Here is a 14,566-nt window from a genome sequence, read left to right on the forward strand (position 1 = left end):
TCCTATCAAAATATAAGCACGATGAGAGGCTGGAGAGATGGCTCAGCGGTTAAGAGTATTGGCTGCTGTTACGGAGGACATAGTTTGGTTCCCAGCACCCACATGGTAGCTCACAAGCATCTGTCACTCCAGCCACAGGGGTTCCAGCACCCTCTGCTGGCCTGTACACAGGTAAAACACCCATACACATTAAACAAATATGCGCAATGTTTTGGGGAAATTCTAAATTAATGTTAGTGAATAAGCACGAAATAGTCACTGTTACAGGACCAGACTAAGAAAGTTAGTTTGGCAACATGAGCAGGTGTGTCAGCTGTCTGCCTTCCCCTAGCTAGAGTGGCAGAGGCTCCCAATGGTCCCCGTCCTCCTGTCCTAGCTTGTCCACTCCTTCTCGGTGTCTCTCCCAACATTACTGAAGAACATCAGAGAAGCTGCTCTGAACACTTCCTTACTCAAACCTTCAGCTCTCTGCCAACTTTTAAAAACTAGGTTTTAGGCCGGTCGTTGGTGGCGCACATCTTTAATCTCAGCCCTTGGGAGGCAGAGGCAGGTGGGTTCTGTGAGTTCAAGGCCAGCCTGGTCTACAAGAACTAGTTTCAGGATAGGCTCCAAAGCTACAGAAAAACCTTGTCTCAAAAAAACCAAAATTAATTAATTAATTAATAAAAAGCTAGATTTAAGATTTTTTTCCTTAAAAAACAAAAAGTCAATATTTTTCTTTATTTCTAATTTTTAGTTCTTATTAAAATTGCCTATTTTATTTAGTAGGGATTGCTTGTTGTCCCTCTAAAACTTCTTGATTTCTAGATCCATTAGATATTGTTACTTCAAGGTACTTGAAATCCCACACCCACGGGCCAAATCAAGGTCATCTCTCTGCTCTTTCTAGGAACTAAGAACATGTATTGCCTTTGGTTGCTAAAAATTAGCCTTCGTCTTACCAGTGTGATAACTGAAGTCCTATCATTCAGAGCATAAAAGCTGCTATTATATAGGACTTAAAAGAATTTCCTTGCAAATAGTGCGTGCTTAGTTTACACCTAAGTGCTAAAATACAAATAGCATATCCAACTAGGAGGAACTCTGATGCACGACTCAGCTTGTGCAAGTTTAAGGAAAACACCCAAAAGTTGCAGACTGAAGTAAAAGAATATTTACCGCAGTATCATTTACAGGAAAAAACTGGATAAAATCTGTTTTTAAAAACAGGAATTTGTTAAGTCTCTGTGAAAATTGTTTTGCAACTCTCTCAGCAAAAACTCGCATATTATTTTATGATAAATATATAAATTACACAGGTAGTATGATTTTCATGTCTGAGATGTGTGCACTATGGAAAACATCTTGAAAACAAAGTGTTTACTGTGGTTATTTTTCAGCAGTGCAGGCATTCATGGACTATCCCTTTTCTGTTTCTTAAATCTGAAGACTACTAAATTACTGCTAAAACTTCACTGCACTGAGAGGTAAAATTTGAGTTTTCTGCATTCTATTTAGTAAGAATGTATCTTAAATGTAAAGACTTATGATAGAGGCACTATAAAAAGAAAAATATTTATAAATTTTATGTCTCCAATTACACTTTTCGGAATGCAAGTGCATATTTGAACATAGTATCAGATGTTTATGAACAACGCAGACAATTCAAAATCTGTCGCTTGTCTGTTTCCATCCCAGAATTTCCTATTTTCTATAAGATTTTTTTTCTTTGAGTTATGTGTGTGTTTGAGTGAATGTTTGCCTTGTGCAAGAAGAGGTCAGAAGAGGACACTGGATCCCATGGTGCAGACTGCAGGCAGTTGTGAGCTTCCCATTCTGAGCCCTGGGAACTGAACCTAGGCCATCTGGAAGAACAGGAAGTGCTTTTAACCCCTCCATCTCACCAGCCCCAAAGTTCATATATATTCAATGCACATTTACACACACACAGGAGACAATTATTTTATTAATGCAGAATGTGCTGTTTGCTATGTGATTCGTTAGTTAATATTGATTATAAGGATAAGCTGGCTCTGCTATCCTTCTGCGTTTTAACCTTCGGCTTTACTAGAAAGCAACACCGTATTACCTCTCTGGCGTCACTTTTCTTACGACCATAGATTGATAGGTGATGGCTTTCTTGTCTTTAAGGCCCGCGTAACTGAAATCCGAAGGAATCACACCAAGTTGGACGGCTAAAAACGCAATTGCTTCAAACATCTCCAGATTTTCCTTTTGTAGGGTGAAAGCTGAAACAAAATAATCCCAGATTACAAAAAAAGAAGACGTCGTCCATAATTACATTCTTCACAAACGAGCAGTTTAGGGTAACGAGCCTAACGTGAGGTGTGCTTTAATGAGAACAGAATCTGCACCACAGATCTCAGCTGTCACTCAAAAGCACGTGTTGGCTTGTGAAAGGCACACGTTAAAAATTCACATCCTCTCCCTGGGCTTACATGCGCACCTTCCTGTCTCCACATGGACCATTTCCATTTCAGACATCCTAAATTTCAACACGCCGGACTCCTGGTTTGTCGCATTTCTGTTCGGAATCCAATGACATCAGCCCTGCCTCAAATGCTTTTCAGGATCTAAGGTTGAATGTTCCACAGTAAGGTCTGTGCTGATTTTACAAATCATCACGTGACTGCCTATATTAATAGTTGCCAATCATGAACAAACTAAGCAAAATGACGGCTGCTGGGAACTGAACGGAAAGCATAATTATTTAATTGATACTAATGTCAGAATGGGAAAATGATTAGATTCAGGAGACTAACAGCAGCAATGGTGGAACAACCATGTAAATGTCCTTTATTCCATTAAAATGCACACTTAAGAATGACTAAAAAGATGGGCTGGAGAGATGGAGCACACATTAAAGACTAGACTCATGACAAAACCTCAAAAATGAATAAAATGGTAAATTGTATATAATATATATTTTACTGTAATTTTTCCTAAACATTTAAAGGGTAGTAAATTTACTCCATAAATACAGATATGTGTGTATGCGTGCATGGGGCAGAGGAAATTTTAACAGGAGGTATTTAGATGACAAAAGGTCATCTAAGCAAAATTTCTTTTCTTATTCTTGGACACAGATAGCTTCATACTACCCTCTTAGTGAACCGTTAATTCCAACTTCTGTAAAATTCATTTAAACTAGTGTATGAAAAATTCCCATGTCTTGACTCATTATCCCAAACCACTGACACCATTTCGGTAGTATAAAAAGTTAGGACCCTAGAGCAAGTTAAACCACACGCCAGCAGTTCTCTGCCTATATGTTAATCTATGCTTACTTTTCGTTCAAACTAGACGAACTTGTCCACAGTATTGCTTTCCCCACGTTGATATTTGTGGATGCTAAGCTTTAAATATATGAAAGATTTCGTAAGTCCAAAGGGTTTAAACATTCCTGTGGTTCCAGCACTTAGAGAAGCTAGAGTTTGGGATCAGCCTCCGTGAAGTGTGATCATGTCTATGTAACAGCTTAGGGTTAGAGGGCTAACCTTGCACGCACAAGGTCTTTGGTTCAATCCTGGGCAACGCAAAAGAAATCTCACCCATTTTGTTATGAATTAATGCGATGTAAAACCAAACCCACATCACTCCAAACTCAAACGTCTTAGACCAGAATCCCCACATAGCACAGCCTTGTTCCTGTGTCACACGCAAGTGTACACGCTCTTATATGTCTGCTAAATTAACTTATAAGATATGACCATTGGAAACACTTCCTACCATCAAGCAAGATATGTAGACCAATTAACCTGAACTTACACTCTGATGTTTCATCGGATCCATCCATCCTAGGATGTCCTTACAGCCCTTTACGGTAATTCTCAAAATATATTCTCCACCCCAAATCAGCAGAAAATGCTTCCTGGAGGAACTGAGGAGACTCCATGAGGCTGAAAACTGGGCAGGACTCAGAAACCTGTTCTTACAACAACACACCAAGCGATCGCAATGCATGCTAACCCCTGAGCATACGTGGGATGCCTGATGAGTCAAGTGTGTGGGGGGGGGCATACACTACAGAGTATTCTTGTCCCTTCCCAAGGATGACAATATACCCATCTTACTGCCAAATAATTATAGGTGAGATTATTCTGAAAACAGAAAAATTAATACTCTTGAAACCACTCAAATGCAAAACAATTGCTTCAACTCTATCCATTTGTGACTATTGGCTGTAAATGTCTTTATTATCCGTACTTAAGTAGTTAATTTTCACATTTAGCATGATTTGCAAGGCTTCGTCTTTCTCCAAATATTCAGTTCATATGTTCTTCACAATAGTTCTATGACCAGGCCTATTTATTCAAATTTCTCACCTTTCACAAATTTTACACAAGAAAACGATGATTTACAGAATTACCTGTATATACAGCTTTTCTTCTCTCGTCGTCATGACGAGATCTCTTCCCATGTGTGAGTGCTTTCTCCCGGAACCTCACGGTGATGGCTGTGTTTGGCTTCTCAGCGCTGCGATTCTGCTCAGGGAACGACTTGGTTTCCACAAGGTTTCCAAACTTCTTGTTGAGAAAATGGTGCACAGCTTTCCTGTGATCTTTGTTTGTATCTGGTTCAAAGGTAAATGTGGAATTTTCTCTCTTTGCATCCAAATATTTGAAAAAACCAAGTGCTTCTTCTTCAGATACCAAATGGCAGAGTTCTTTATACTCAAGGTTTGGCTTTACAAGGATTTCACTGTTTTTTCCTACGGTTATTAAAAAAGGAAATGTCTGCCTGACGGCACTGTGTAAGACAGCTCTTTGGCTTTTCTCAAGGATCCTACCTAGTGAGAATTCCAGAGATGCTTCAATTGACTCGGTTTGTGATTTCCACATCCCTTTGACATCACAGGCAAACTGTTCCAGCAACGTATGAGTTTTTTCATCTAAAAGTGAACTTAATAAGTCAACATTTTCTTTTTCGCATTTAGAGGTCACACCGTTGACAGTGTGTTCTTCATCCGAGCTGGACTGAAGACTCTGGTCACCATCGGCGTACCCAGGCAAGTTAGCAGCGCCTCCGTCACCTTCATGTTCTAAGAAAACGTCTTGACTATTTAGCTTTGGCTTTTTGACAAAATGACTTGGCTCAGGTTGTATTTTATTAATTTCATGAACAGATTCACCAATGGCCTTACTGACTAATTGTCCCTGCTCATCAATCTCGGTAACAATGAAGTCACTTGGGGAGGCTTTTATAGTGCCCAGAAATCCAACATGATCATTAACAAAACATAAGGAACTAAACCTGACTCCACTATCTGTGTCCTCTTCCATTCTTAACAGCGCCTACAAAAGAAACAAAACAGTCAGCTACCAGGAATACAGATAAGAATGAAATTGGTTTGTAACATCCACTCAGTTGTCTTCCTCTTAATTTCATGGTTCATAAAAAGCACTAATAAATTACTTTATAGCTATACGTGTATATCCTACTTTCATACAGCACACAGAACTAACAGTCTAACTAATTTGTGAACAAAGGAGTGATTTGTATCTTGATTTCCCATTCAATCTAAGCTTCTTTTATCTAGAATTAAAATGACTAAATTTTGAACTGGAGAAATGGCTCAGCAGTCAATCTAACTTCTTCTTGCAGAGGACCCCAGTTCGGCTCCCAGCACCCACATGGCAGCTCACAACCATCCCTAACTCCCATGCCAGGAGATCCACTGCCTTTTTCTGATCTCTGCTGCACCAGGCACACCTGTGGTTCACATGCATACGTACACACACACAAAGCACACTATAACAAAAAGAGGCAAATGTATTAAAAATGTTTAAATTTAAAGAAAAAGACATAAAATGGGTCAGTCTCAAGTTCATCTGAATAGTACCCACAGAGAAGAGAGAAGAAAATTAGGTTTGTTTTTACAGTGATTGTCGCCCTGGGAGCATTGAGATCTCCTGGAGCTAATTCCAGAGACACTGCGGTAGCATTTTTATACACTGGAAGTTAGATCATGAGGAAGAGTAAAACAGAAAAGCCCACAGTAAACAGATGTGAGCAGTTCTCCAGAAGCGTAAAGAAAGACTAGTCAGCCGGGCGATGGTGGCGCACGCCTTTTAATCCCAGCACTCGGGAGGCAGAGGCAGGCGGATCTCTGTGAGTTCGAGACCAGCCTGGTCTACAGAGCTAGTTCCAGGACAGGCTCCAAAGCCACAGAGAAACCCTGTCTCGAAAAAAAAAGAAAGAAAGAAAGAAAGAAAGAAAGAAAGAAAGAAAGAAAGAAAGAAAGAAAGACAGACCAGTCAGTCCTGGTCCTTCAGCTTTCTCTAAATTCCCGACACGAAAGACACAAAAATCCCAAGCTGACGAGAGGCTATTTCTACCGAATCACCGGCTGCAGAGAAAGGAAACCATTATCGAGTTTCCTTGGAGCGGTGGCACAAGAGCAATTCTACCAGGAACCCCACAGTCGGCACCACCAGCACCATCGCACACAGGGCTGTGGGAAGCAACTTCGCTGCTTGGCGCTTGCATTTCCCATACTTTACAAGTACTTTGTCATCTTGATCTAAACAACTTAGCAAACACCCGCCCTCCTCGGTCCTTTCCATTGGGCCAAGAACAAATCACAACGAACTCTTTGTATCACCATGTCCACGTTTATTTTCTTTAATTGTTAAATTCCCTGCAGTCCCTGCATTCCTAACGGAATCCTAAAGATTTTTCTTCTCCTGTCATCTTCTCAGGGGAAAGACTTTTTTTTTTCTTTCAACCCAATGTATCTTAGATCTAGAGACTAGAATAACATTGCCTGTTTGTTGTCACTGATCTTTCCAAACAGGTTCTTTCCCTTCTACCTCAGTTTTTTTACAGATCTTGTCCTGGACTTTACCATCTTCCCACCTCGCCTCTCTGGGAACTCCTTCACTGAGACTTCCACCCTCTTGAGCAGATCCTCTCAGTCACCCACGTGGATCATGTTTCTAGCCTCATCCCACATTCCCGCAATCTCCTCCGCAGCTCTGGCCCTCCATTTCCGCCATCCACTCTTATCATTTTTACTATCAAATTTACTACCTTCAGAAATCAATTTCCTGATCAAACCTGTTTTGACATTCTTCAAGAGTTCCAACTCCCAAATTCTTAGGCATTGTGGCAGCTACTTCTGTCTAGCCAACTCTCATCTACTATGGGTAGCACCCAAGACACCGTATTAAAAGGTAAACTGTACCACAAGTGTTTAAAACCCCTATTGTTACATTTACAACAAAGTCTAAACTACCTACCCTGAGATTTTGTGTCCTGTCTACTCTGCGCTGTGATATACCTTTATCCCATCACCCTCTAAACCAGGGTTACACTCTCTAACAGCTCTCCTCACTGCCTTTGTGGCAACTTTCTGCCCAGTCTTTTAGGATCACATTCTCAGAGGTTTGCACTGACCAATAATCTAATCTATGGGAACCAGCATGCCATTTTCTTAAAAAAAAGAAAATAAAAAATAAATAAAACAATTTAATTTTCTGTACAGCAAGTGTTTTTATTATTTACTGTCCATCTTCTTGAAGTTAGTGTCAATCCCACATGAGCAGGGCTTCTACCTCATTCAATACTGATTAGCCCACATTTAGAATAGCACCAAGCACATAACAGATACCACAGCAGGTCTACAATCAATATCGGTTGTTGGACAGAAACAAACTGGAACACTGTAAGAGCTGTTATAGCGATGAGGAGGAATAGTTAACTTTTGTTTGTGATAACCAGCAAGGGTATAATAAATTACTAACTAAGTCTTTGAAAATAGTTCAAGAGACAGAAGAGGGGCAGAAATACCACACGCAAGTACAAACAAAACGGGAAATATGTGGGAGGGGGAAAAAACGGCCCAGAGCAGTGGGAAGAGGGAATCGGGTAGCAGTTTTGGAGACCACAGCTTAAGTCATGCTATGAGAAATACTGAACGCTCTGTCAAAAGTTGGAATCTGCCTAGTGGAGGTGTTTCTAAAATGACGGATGGAACTCAGCAGTCAGCTGTGACCAAGTCCATAGGGGTCCACAGGACTCCAGAACCCTAGGAATTCTAGGAAAAGAAAGATCATATAAAGACAGACTAGGCTACACGTGGGGACTGCAGCGACAGCGACGAGGGCATTCCAGCCAAGTAGGTAGCAAAGCAACGGAATGCAAAGACGGGCGAACCGCGGGGCGCGGGCTGGGCTGGCAGGAGCTCCTCTGCTGCTCCTCAGGGCGAGCCAAGGCTGCGGGGGGACCCAGCCCGGGAGATCTTCAGCCCCGACCCTGCTCCCGCGGTGCCCGCCACGCCTTCCTCCCCACTCCCAGCCCCGCGCCACCCTGTCCATGTCACCCTTCTCGGGGGCACCAGCATCGGGTCTTCCACGTCCGCCACTCTTACACCCACGTAACCCAGCATCCCACTAGCCTTAGCCTGCTCTACCTCGCTTCCGAGAGAAAGCGGTCCTCCCGTGCGCCACAGTGCGCATTCCCGGAAGCCTTCGCCTGCCCAGCCTCCTACCGGGACATTTAAAGGGACAGGCTCCGACTTGTGTGGTTCCTCCCTGGTAGAGCAGCAGAGGGCGGGGAAAGGAAGGCGTGGCCTTCCGGGTTGGCCCCGCCCCTACTCTCACCCTCCCGGGCTGCCCGCGCTGAGGGTCCCGCAAGGAACTGATGCCCTGGGAAACCCCATCACCTTGTGGCAGAAGATCTGAAGTCGTTCCGTGGCCCCGGCGCGTCCTCCCCTCCCGAGTCCTCGCGGGACCCTGGCGGGGCGCCGGTCGCCTTGTTCAGGAAGCGAGGAGCGTCAGAGAGGAAGTAGGTTGGGCGACCGTGGGAGGAAGGCTGCTCTCAGGCCAAGACCTCGCTGCAATCCTCTGGCCGGGGACCGGTTTGCAACCGGCTCGCTTCCCCCCAGATCCGAGAAGTGGGTGCACCCCCACAGAGGCGTGGAGAGCCCCACAGCCTTTGCGCGCCGGTCCGCTGGTGTCTCGATCTCTCGTGGTGGGGAGTAGAGGAAGCTGTCAGACAGCCAGTCAACAGGTGGAGGGAGGGACAAGCGCAGTACTGCTTGGAAGAATAAAAATGAGCAGAAAAAGCAAAGCCCTAGAGAGCAAGAAAGCTCCAGTCGCTTTCGGAATGGACACAGTGCCCCAAAATAGAATATTTAAAAAAAAAATCGACTTTTCAGTTCCGGCTTTCCAAGGAAGAAACTACACAAGTGGGAGACTATTCTGGGAGTACGCCTTCAAGATATATGTCGAAGAGCTCAGGTTTCTTTTATATTCCTATTTTCATGCTAAACATTTTTGCTACCTGCATGTTCCAGACTGACCTGATCTCCCAGGCCAAACTTCGGCCTTTACAGTCTTGCCTCTGTCCTGTTTCTGGCCCAAGCAGAAAACCCTGGTGCCGCCTTTGCCCTCTCTATTATCAGCAGACTTCTGTGGATTGCCCTGCAGAATGCACCTAGCGCTAGGAGACTAGCGCCCTTTCAACCTTCCACGTAAACTTTTGGTGTATGTCCAGTCACTCTTCCTGTTTCTTTGTCCTTACTCTGCGCACTTCCAGGAAACCTCCGCTCTAGGGATGAATACAGAAATATCTGCACTCCCATCGGAACTTCCACTGTCTCTTCTCTCAACTCAGAAGATAAGCAATTCAAAGGCCCTGATCAATCCCTCATCTCTAATCGCGCCTGCTTCTTGCTGTTTGTCTGTGGAAACGGTTAGGTCTCGTTTCCACCAGCACAAAAGGTTAACTGAGATACTTAATAACATATCAAAGCTGATGCGGGCCATCAGGTTCTCCCAGCATCCCTCAGTCCCTACCTCCAGTACCTGGCACACCCGCCCCCTTACCCTGAACCCTGGGTACTGGGTACCAGCCCAACTACTGGGCTTCCCATCCCCAGCTCCTCTGGCCCCTGTATAACCCAGCCTTTTGGGCTATGCCAGTCTCTTAGCCCAGGCCACCACTTTTGGTAGGCAGTTCCTCTCTTGCTCACCCTGCTCCTCTCTCCTCAAATGGCCAGGCTCAATTTGGCCACGTTTACTCTGGACCCTCGCAGATATCTCTGTCAATGCCTGTGGCTATGCTCTCCCTCGTATCTATATAAGCTTTCTCCTCAGCCCCTGAGGAGCAGTCATGTCTTCCCTTTTATTTCTTTTCTTCGCTCAGAAGCACCTCCAAATTCTGTGCCTTCTACTCATTGTCCCCAGAAACTTTCCCAGAAGGCACTGCATTGAATAGTGTCCTCACTCCTGTTCTTCATAAAGATCTCAGGAGGCACACGGGGACTAACCCTTCACAGCGACTAACCCTTTTAAAGTTGCAGCTCCTTGCCACTCCATCTAACACTGCCTTACTTACTTTTCTATTACGGTGGCAAAACACCATGCCCGAGGCAAGGTTGAGCTTAGGGATCTAGATAAGAGCCTTCTCCAAGCACAGTGGGAGGGTAGGAATGGAAGCCTGCAACAGACAGAACGAATGAGATAGAGCAGCGGCTCAGAGTTCACATCCTGAACCACAAGCGGGAGGCTGAGAGAGCTCACTGGACAAGGCCCAAGACTTGAAATCTCAAAGGCTGTCTCCACTAACTCCTCCTCATCCTCCCAAACTTGGGAACCAAACATTCAAATGAGGGAGATTTGTGGGGCCTTCTCATTCAAACCACCATAGACACCATTTAACATACGTTAAGATGCATTCTTAGCTTGCTACCTTCCTCCTCCATTAGAATAAAACTTCTGTGTGTTCTTGTCTCCTTTTTCTCTCTATTTTTCTTAATGTTTTATTTCCAGGCACCTGAATAATATTAATCTCAAATAGGTGAATGGATGGCAGTATATTTTTAGTTATATCCAAAGGATTTTAAGTTGCCACTGAAGTAAATCAGTGTATAAGAAACATAGATGTTGTCCATGGCATCAAAAAGGTCCCTTTGCAGATGTATCGCGGACAAATGGAAGTATTGTAGGGTGAGAGTCACTGGGAGAGCTTATGTGAAACATTTTTGTTTGGGTATGGGGGGGGTGCAGTCAGTAAAACATTTAAAATATGGCAAAAATATAAGTATGAGAGTATGAGAATAATAAGGAAGGAGTGATGGAGGGGAGGAGCCAGAGTGGGAGGAACCCTAACACTTTACATAGGAGGAGACTTGCAATTGTTCTTGCTTTGTTTTGGTTTTGGTTTTTGGTGTGTGTGTGTGTGTGTGTGTGTGTGTGTGTGTGTGTGTGTGTTTTGTTCTGGTCCCAGTGTCTTTGAGCCCCATCTCAAACCAGTTAGGATTTATTCCGTGCCTAAGCAGCAGATCCAGCACAAATTCCATCCTTAGCAGTCAGATCCAGTCTTTATAAACTTTGAAATACTGCAGTAGCCAAGGAATCAAACTGGTCCCGAAGGTTGTTAAGCTGCCCTGAAATTGCTTTAATATTTCCTGAAATCTGGGGGGACAGAGAGGTTAACTGATGCAAAGAAAGCTGTTGTCCAGCTGTTTTAGTTCTGAGTCCTGGAAACAATATCTGAAGTGGCAAAAAGAGGGATGAATTGGATAGCCCATTAGTTCCCCCTTCAGAGGTCACCCAAACTGCTTTTAGGGGTTTGGGAGCACTGATTTCAGCTGCCTCAAGCTGACAAAAATGAGTGATGTAGAGGGGACCATAGTTAGGATGCCTCAGAGGATGCATCTAAGGAGCCACAATAAAACATAACAGATGGGAAAGATCCAAAACGTAAGACAGGAGGTAGTAACTGTACAACCTTGTGTAGGCAGAGATTTGCTGTCCTGCAAGTCAGTTCTGTACCACCAGCCAGCTCCCAAATAACCACACAGAGACTTACTATTAACTATAAATGTTCAGTCAATAGCTTAGGCTTGTTAATACCTAGCTCTAAACGAGCATCTTAAATTAACCCATAGTTTTTATCTGCACTCTATCACATGGCAGTTTTTTTTTCAATGCTGGATGTTCATCTGCTTCCCCAGCCTCTTGCTGGTGGCTCTCTGTGACTCCACCCTTCTTCCCAGCATCCTCTTTGGCTCTCTGGCCTAAACTCTTCCTGCTCAACTATTAACCACTTGGCCTCCTCCTATTTAAACAGGTCAGAAGGTGCCTTGGCAAAGACACATCTTTACAGTGTACAAAAAGGTTATTCCGTAGCAACCTTGTGGGAACACTAAGAGGCCAAGTTAAAGAGGAAAATTTTTAGATGGTGATTAAGGTAAGTTTTGTTTGGTAAGTCTAAGTGATCAGTTATTTCTAGGTCTGTGCTGAGGGGGACATCATGGCAGAGAGCACATAGTGGAACAATTCTGCCTACTTCATGGTGTGGGAGGGGCAGAGAGAAAGAGGGAGGAAAGAAAAGAGATAGAAAGTGAACAGGGTCCAAGCCCTTCAAGGGGCACCTACCTGGTGAACTTTTTATTTAGGTAGACCCTACCTCCTAAAGTTACCACCAGTTCCTAATTTCCCATTAAGCTCTGAATTCATCAGTGCTTGAAGACATTGATAGATACCAAGAGAGCCTGCATGATCCAAACACCTACCAAATGCACCCCTGCCCCCCCCAAAAGCTACATATTGGAGGCAAAGACTTGAAAACAAGAGTTTTGGAGAATTATTTCAAATCCAAACCATACCATTCAATACCAGTATCTATAACTTATAATCTATTAAAAAGCATAATTCACATTAATGCGTAGAATGAGTTTGATCCCTAACTTATGGAGCTGAAAATATAATGACAGAGATCAATGGCAAACAAGCAACTAATATGTTTGTAAATATATTGATGTTTGTATATATTGGTGATTGTAAATATATTGATATAGTAATGAGTGGTGATTAACTATGGGGAGAGTCAACCTGTTTAGATACGATAGACAATGAAGGCCAGAGAGACATGAATACTAGCATAGAGGAGGCTTGTATACAGATAAAAAAATTTACTGTTTTATAGCTTTTATATTTTGCACCATTTAAATATATCATTTACTCCTAAGATTAATTATATCTAAAAAATGAAAACCTACAAAAACAAACCGTTGAGAGAATAATATGTCTGTTTCTCTTGGTTAATTGGAAGGAAGGATTATTGTCCTTTGAGAAAGAGGAACAGGGAAAGCACAAGAGAGGTAAAAGTAGGAAATGGCCTTGGGACATAAGGAGAGAAAAGTGGAAGGTTAAGTGAGAGCTGGAGGACAAATGGAGAGGCCTGGTCTCACCAATCTGCCCCATTCTCACCAATCTGCTTCTGTTCTCACCAGTCTGCCCCTGTTCTCACCAGCTTGCCCCTGTTCTCACCAGCCTGCCCTGTTCTCACCAGTCTACTCCTGTTCTCACCAATCTACCCCTGTTCTCACCAGCCTGCCCCTGTTCTCACCAGCCTGCCCCGTTCTCACCAGCCTGCCCCGTTCTCACCAGCCTGCCCCGTTCTCACTAGCCTGCCCCGTTCTCACCAGCCTGCCCTGTTCTCACCAGCCTGCCCCTGTTCTTACCATTCTACCCCTGTTCTCACCAATCTGCTTCTGTTCTCACCAGCCTGCCCTGTTCTTACCAGCCTACCCCTGTTCTCACCAGCCTGCCCTGTTCTCACCAGCCTGCCCCTGTTCTCACCAGTCTACCCCTGTTTTCACCAGCCTGCCCCTGTTCTCACCAGTCTGCCCCTGTTCTCACCAGCCTGCCCTGTTCTCACCAGCCTGCCCCGTTCTCACCAGCCTGCCCCGTTCTTGCCAGCCTGCCCCTGTTCTCACCAGCCTGCCCCTGTTCTCACCAGTCTACCCCTGTTTTCACCAGCCTGCCCCGTTCTCACCAGTCTACCCCTGCTCTCACCAGCCTGCCCCTGTTCTCACCAGTCTACCCCTGTTCTCACCAGTCTACCCCTATTCTCACCAGTCTACCCCTGTTCTCACCAGTCTACCCCTGTTCTCACCAGTCTACCCCTATTCTCACCAGTCTACCCCTGCTCTCACCAGTCTACCCCTGCTCTCACCAGTCTACCCCTGCTCTCACCAGTCTACCCCTATTCTCACCAGTCTATCCCTGTTCTCACCAGCCTGCCCCTGTTCTCACCAGCCTGCCCCTGTTCTCACCAGCCTGCCCCTGTTCTCACCAGTCTACCCCTATTCTCACCAGTCTACCCCTGTTCTCACCAGTCTACCCCTGTTCTCACCAGTCTACCCCTGTTCTCACCAGTCTACCCCTGTTCTCACCAGTCTACCCCTATTCTCACCAGTCTACCCCTGCTCTCACCAGTCTACCCCTGTTCTCACCAGTCTACCCCTGTTCTCACCAGTCTACCCCTGTTCTCACCAGTCTACCCCTATTCTCACCAGTCTACCCCTGCTCTCACCAGTCTACCCCTGTTCTCACCAGTCTACCCCTGTTCTCACCAGTCTACCCCTATTCTCACCAGTCTACCCCTGTTCTCACCAGTCTACCCCTGTTTTCACCAGTCTACCCCTGTTCTCACCAGTCTACCCCTGTTCTCACCAGACTGCCCTGTTCTCACCAGTCTACCCCTGTTCTCACCAGTCTACCCCTGTTCTCACCAGTCTACCCCTGTTCTCACCAGTCTACCCCTATTCTCA

General features: G+C 44.6%; 2 protein-coding genes across 3 annotated transcripts in view; one reads left to right on the forward strand and one right to left on the reverse strand.

The window, feature by feature from the left end:
* Window positions 1-8,750, reverse strand: part of Pus7l (pseudouridine synthase 7 like) — a 22,145-nt gene extending 13,395 nt beyond the window's left edge. The window contains exons 1-3 of one of the 2 annotated variants that reach the window (XM_075960444.1): window positions 8,414-8,541; window positions 4,370-5,294; window positions 2,069-2,228 (exon numbers count right to left, since the gene is read on the reverse strand). In XM_075960444.1, the coding sequence (XP_075816559.1) occupies window positions 2,069-2,228; window positions 4,370-5,282 (1,073 nt within the window). In that variant the 5' untranslated portion in view covers window positions 5,283-5,294; window positions 8,414-8,541. Of the gene's footprint in view, window positions 1-2,068; window positions 2,229-4,369; window positions 5,295-8,413; window positions 8,542-8,665 lie in introns of those variants that run through there. The other variant, XM_075960445.1, reaches the window with a different exon arrangement.
* The window catches only part of Irak4 (interleukin 1 receptor associated kinase 4), a 28,034-nt gene continuing 22,118 nt past the window's right edge, over window positions 8,651-14,566 (forward strand). The window contains exons 1-2 of the mRNA XM_075960446.1: window positions 8,651-8,787; window positions 12,079-12,198. The gene's annotated coding sequence lies outside the window, so the exon portion shown is untranslated. The remainder of the gene's footprint in view (window positions 8,788-12,078; window positions 12,199-14,566) is intronic.

The sequence above is a fragment of the Microtus pennsylvanicus genome, chromosome 2 (assembly GCF_037038515.1).
Source record: "Microtus pennsylvanicus isolate mMicPen1 chromosome 2, mMicPen1.hap1, whole genome shotgun sequence".
Classification (NCBI taxonomy): domain Eukaryota; kingdom Metazoa; phylum Chordata; class Mammalia; order Rodentia; family Cricetidae; genus Microtus; species Microtus pennsylvanicus.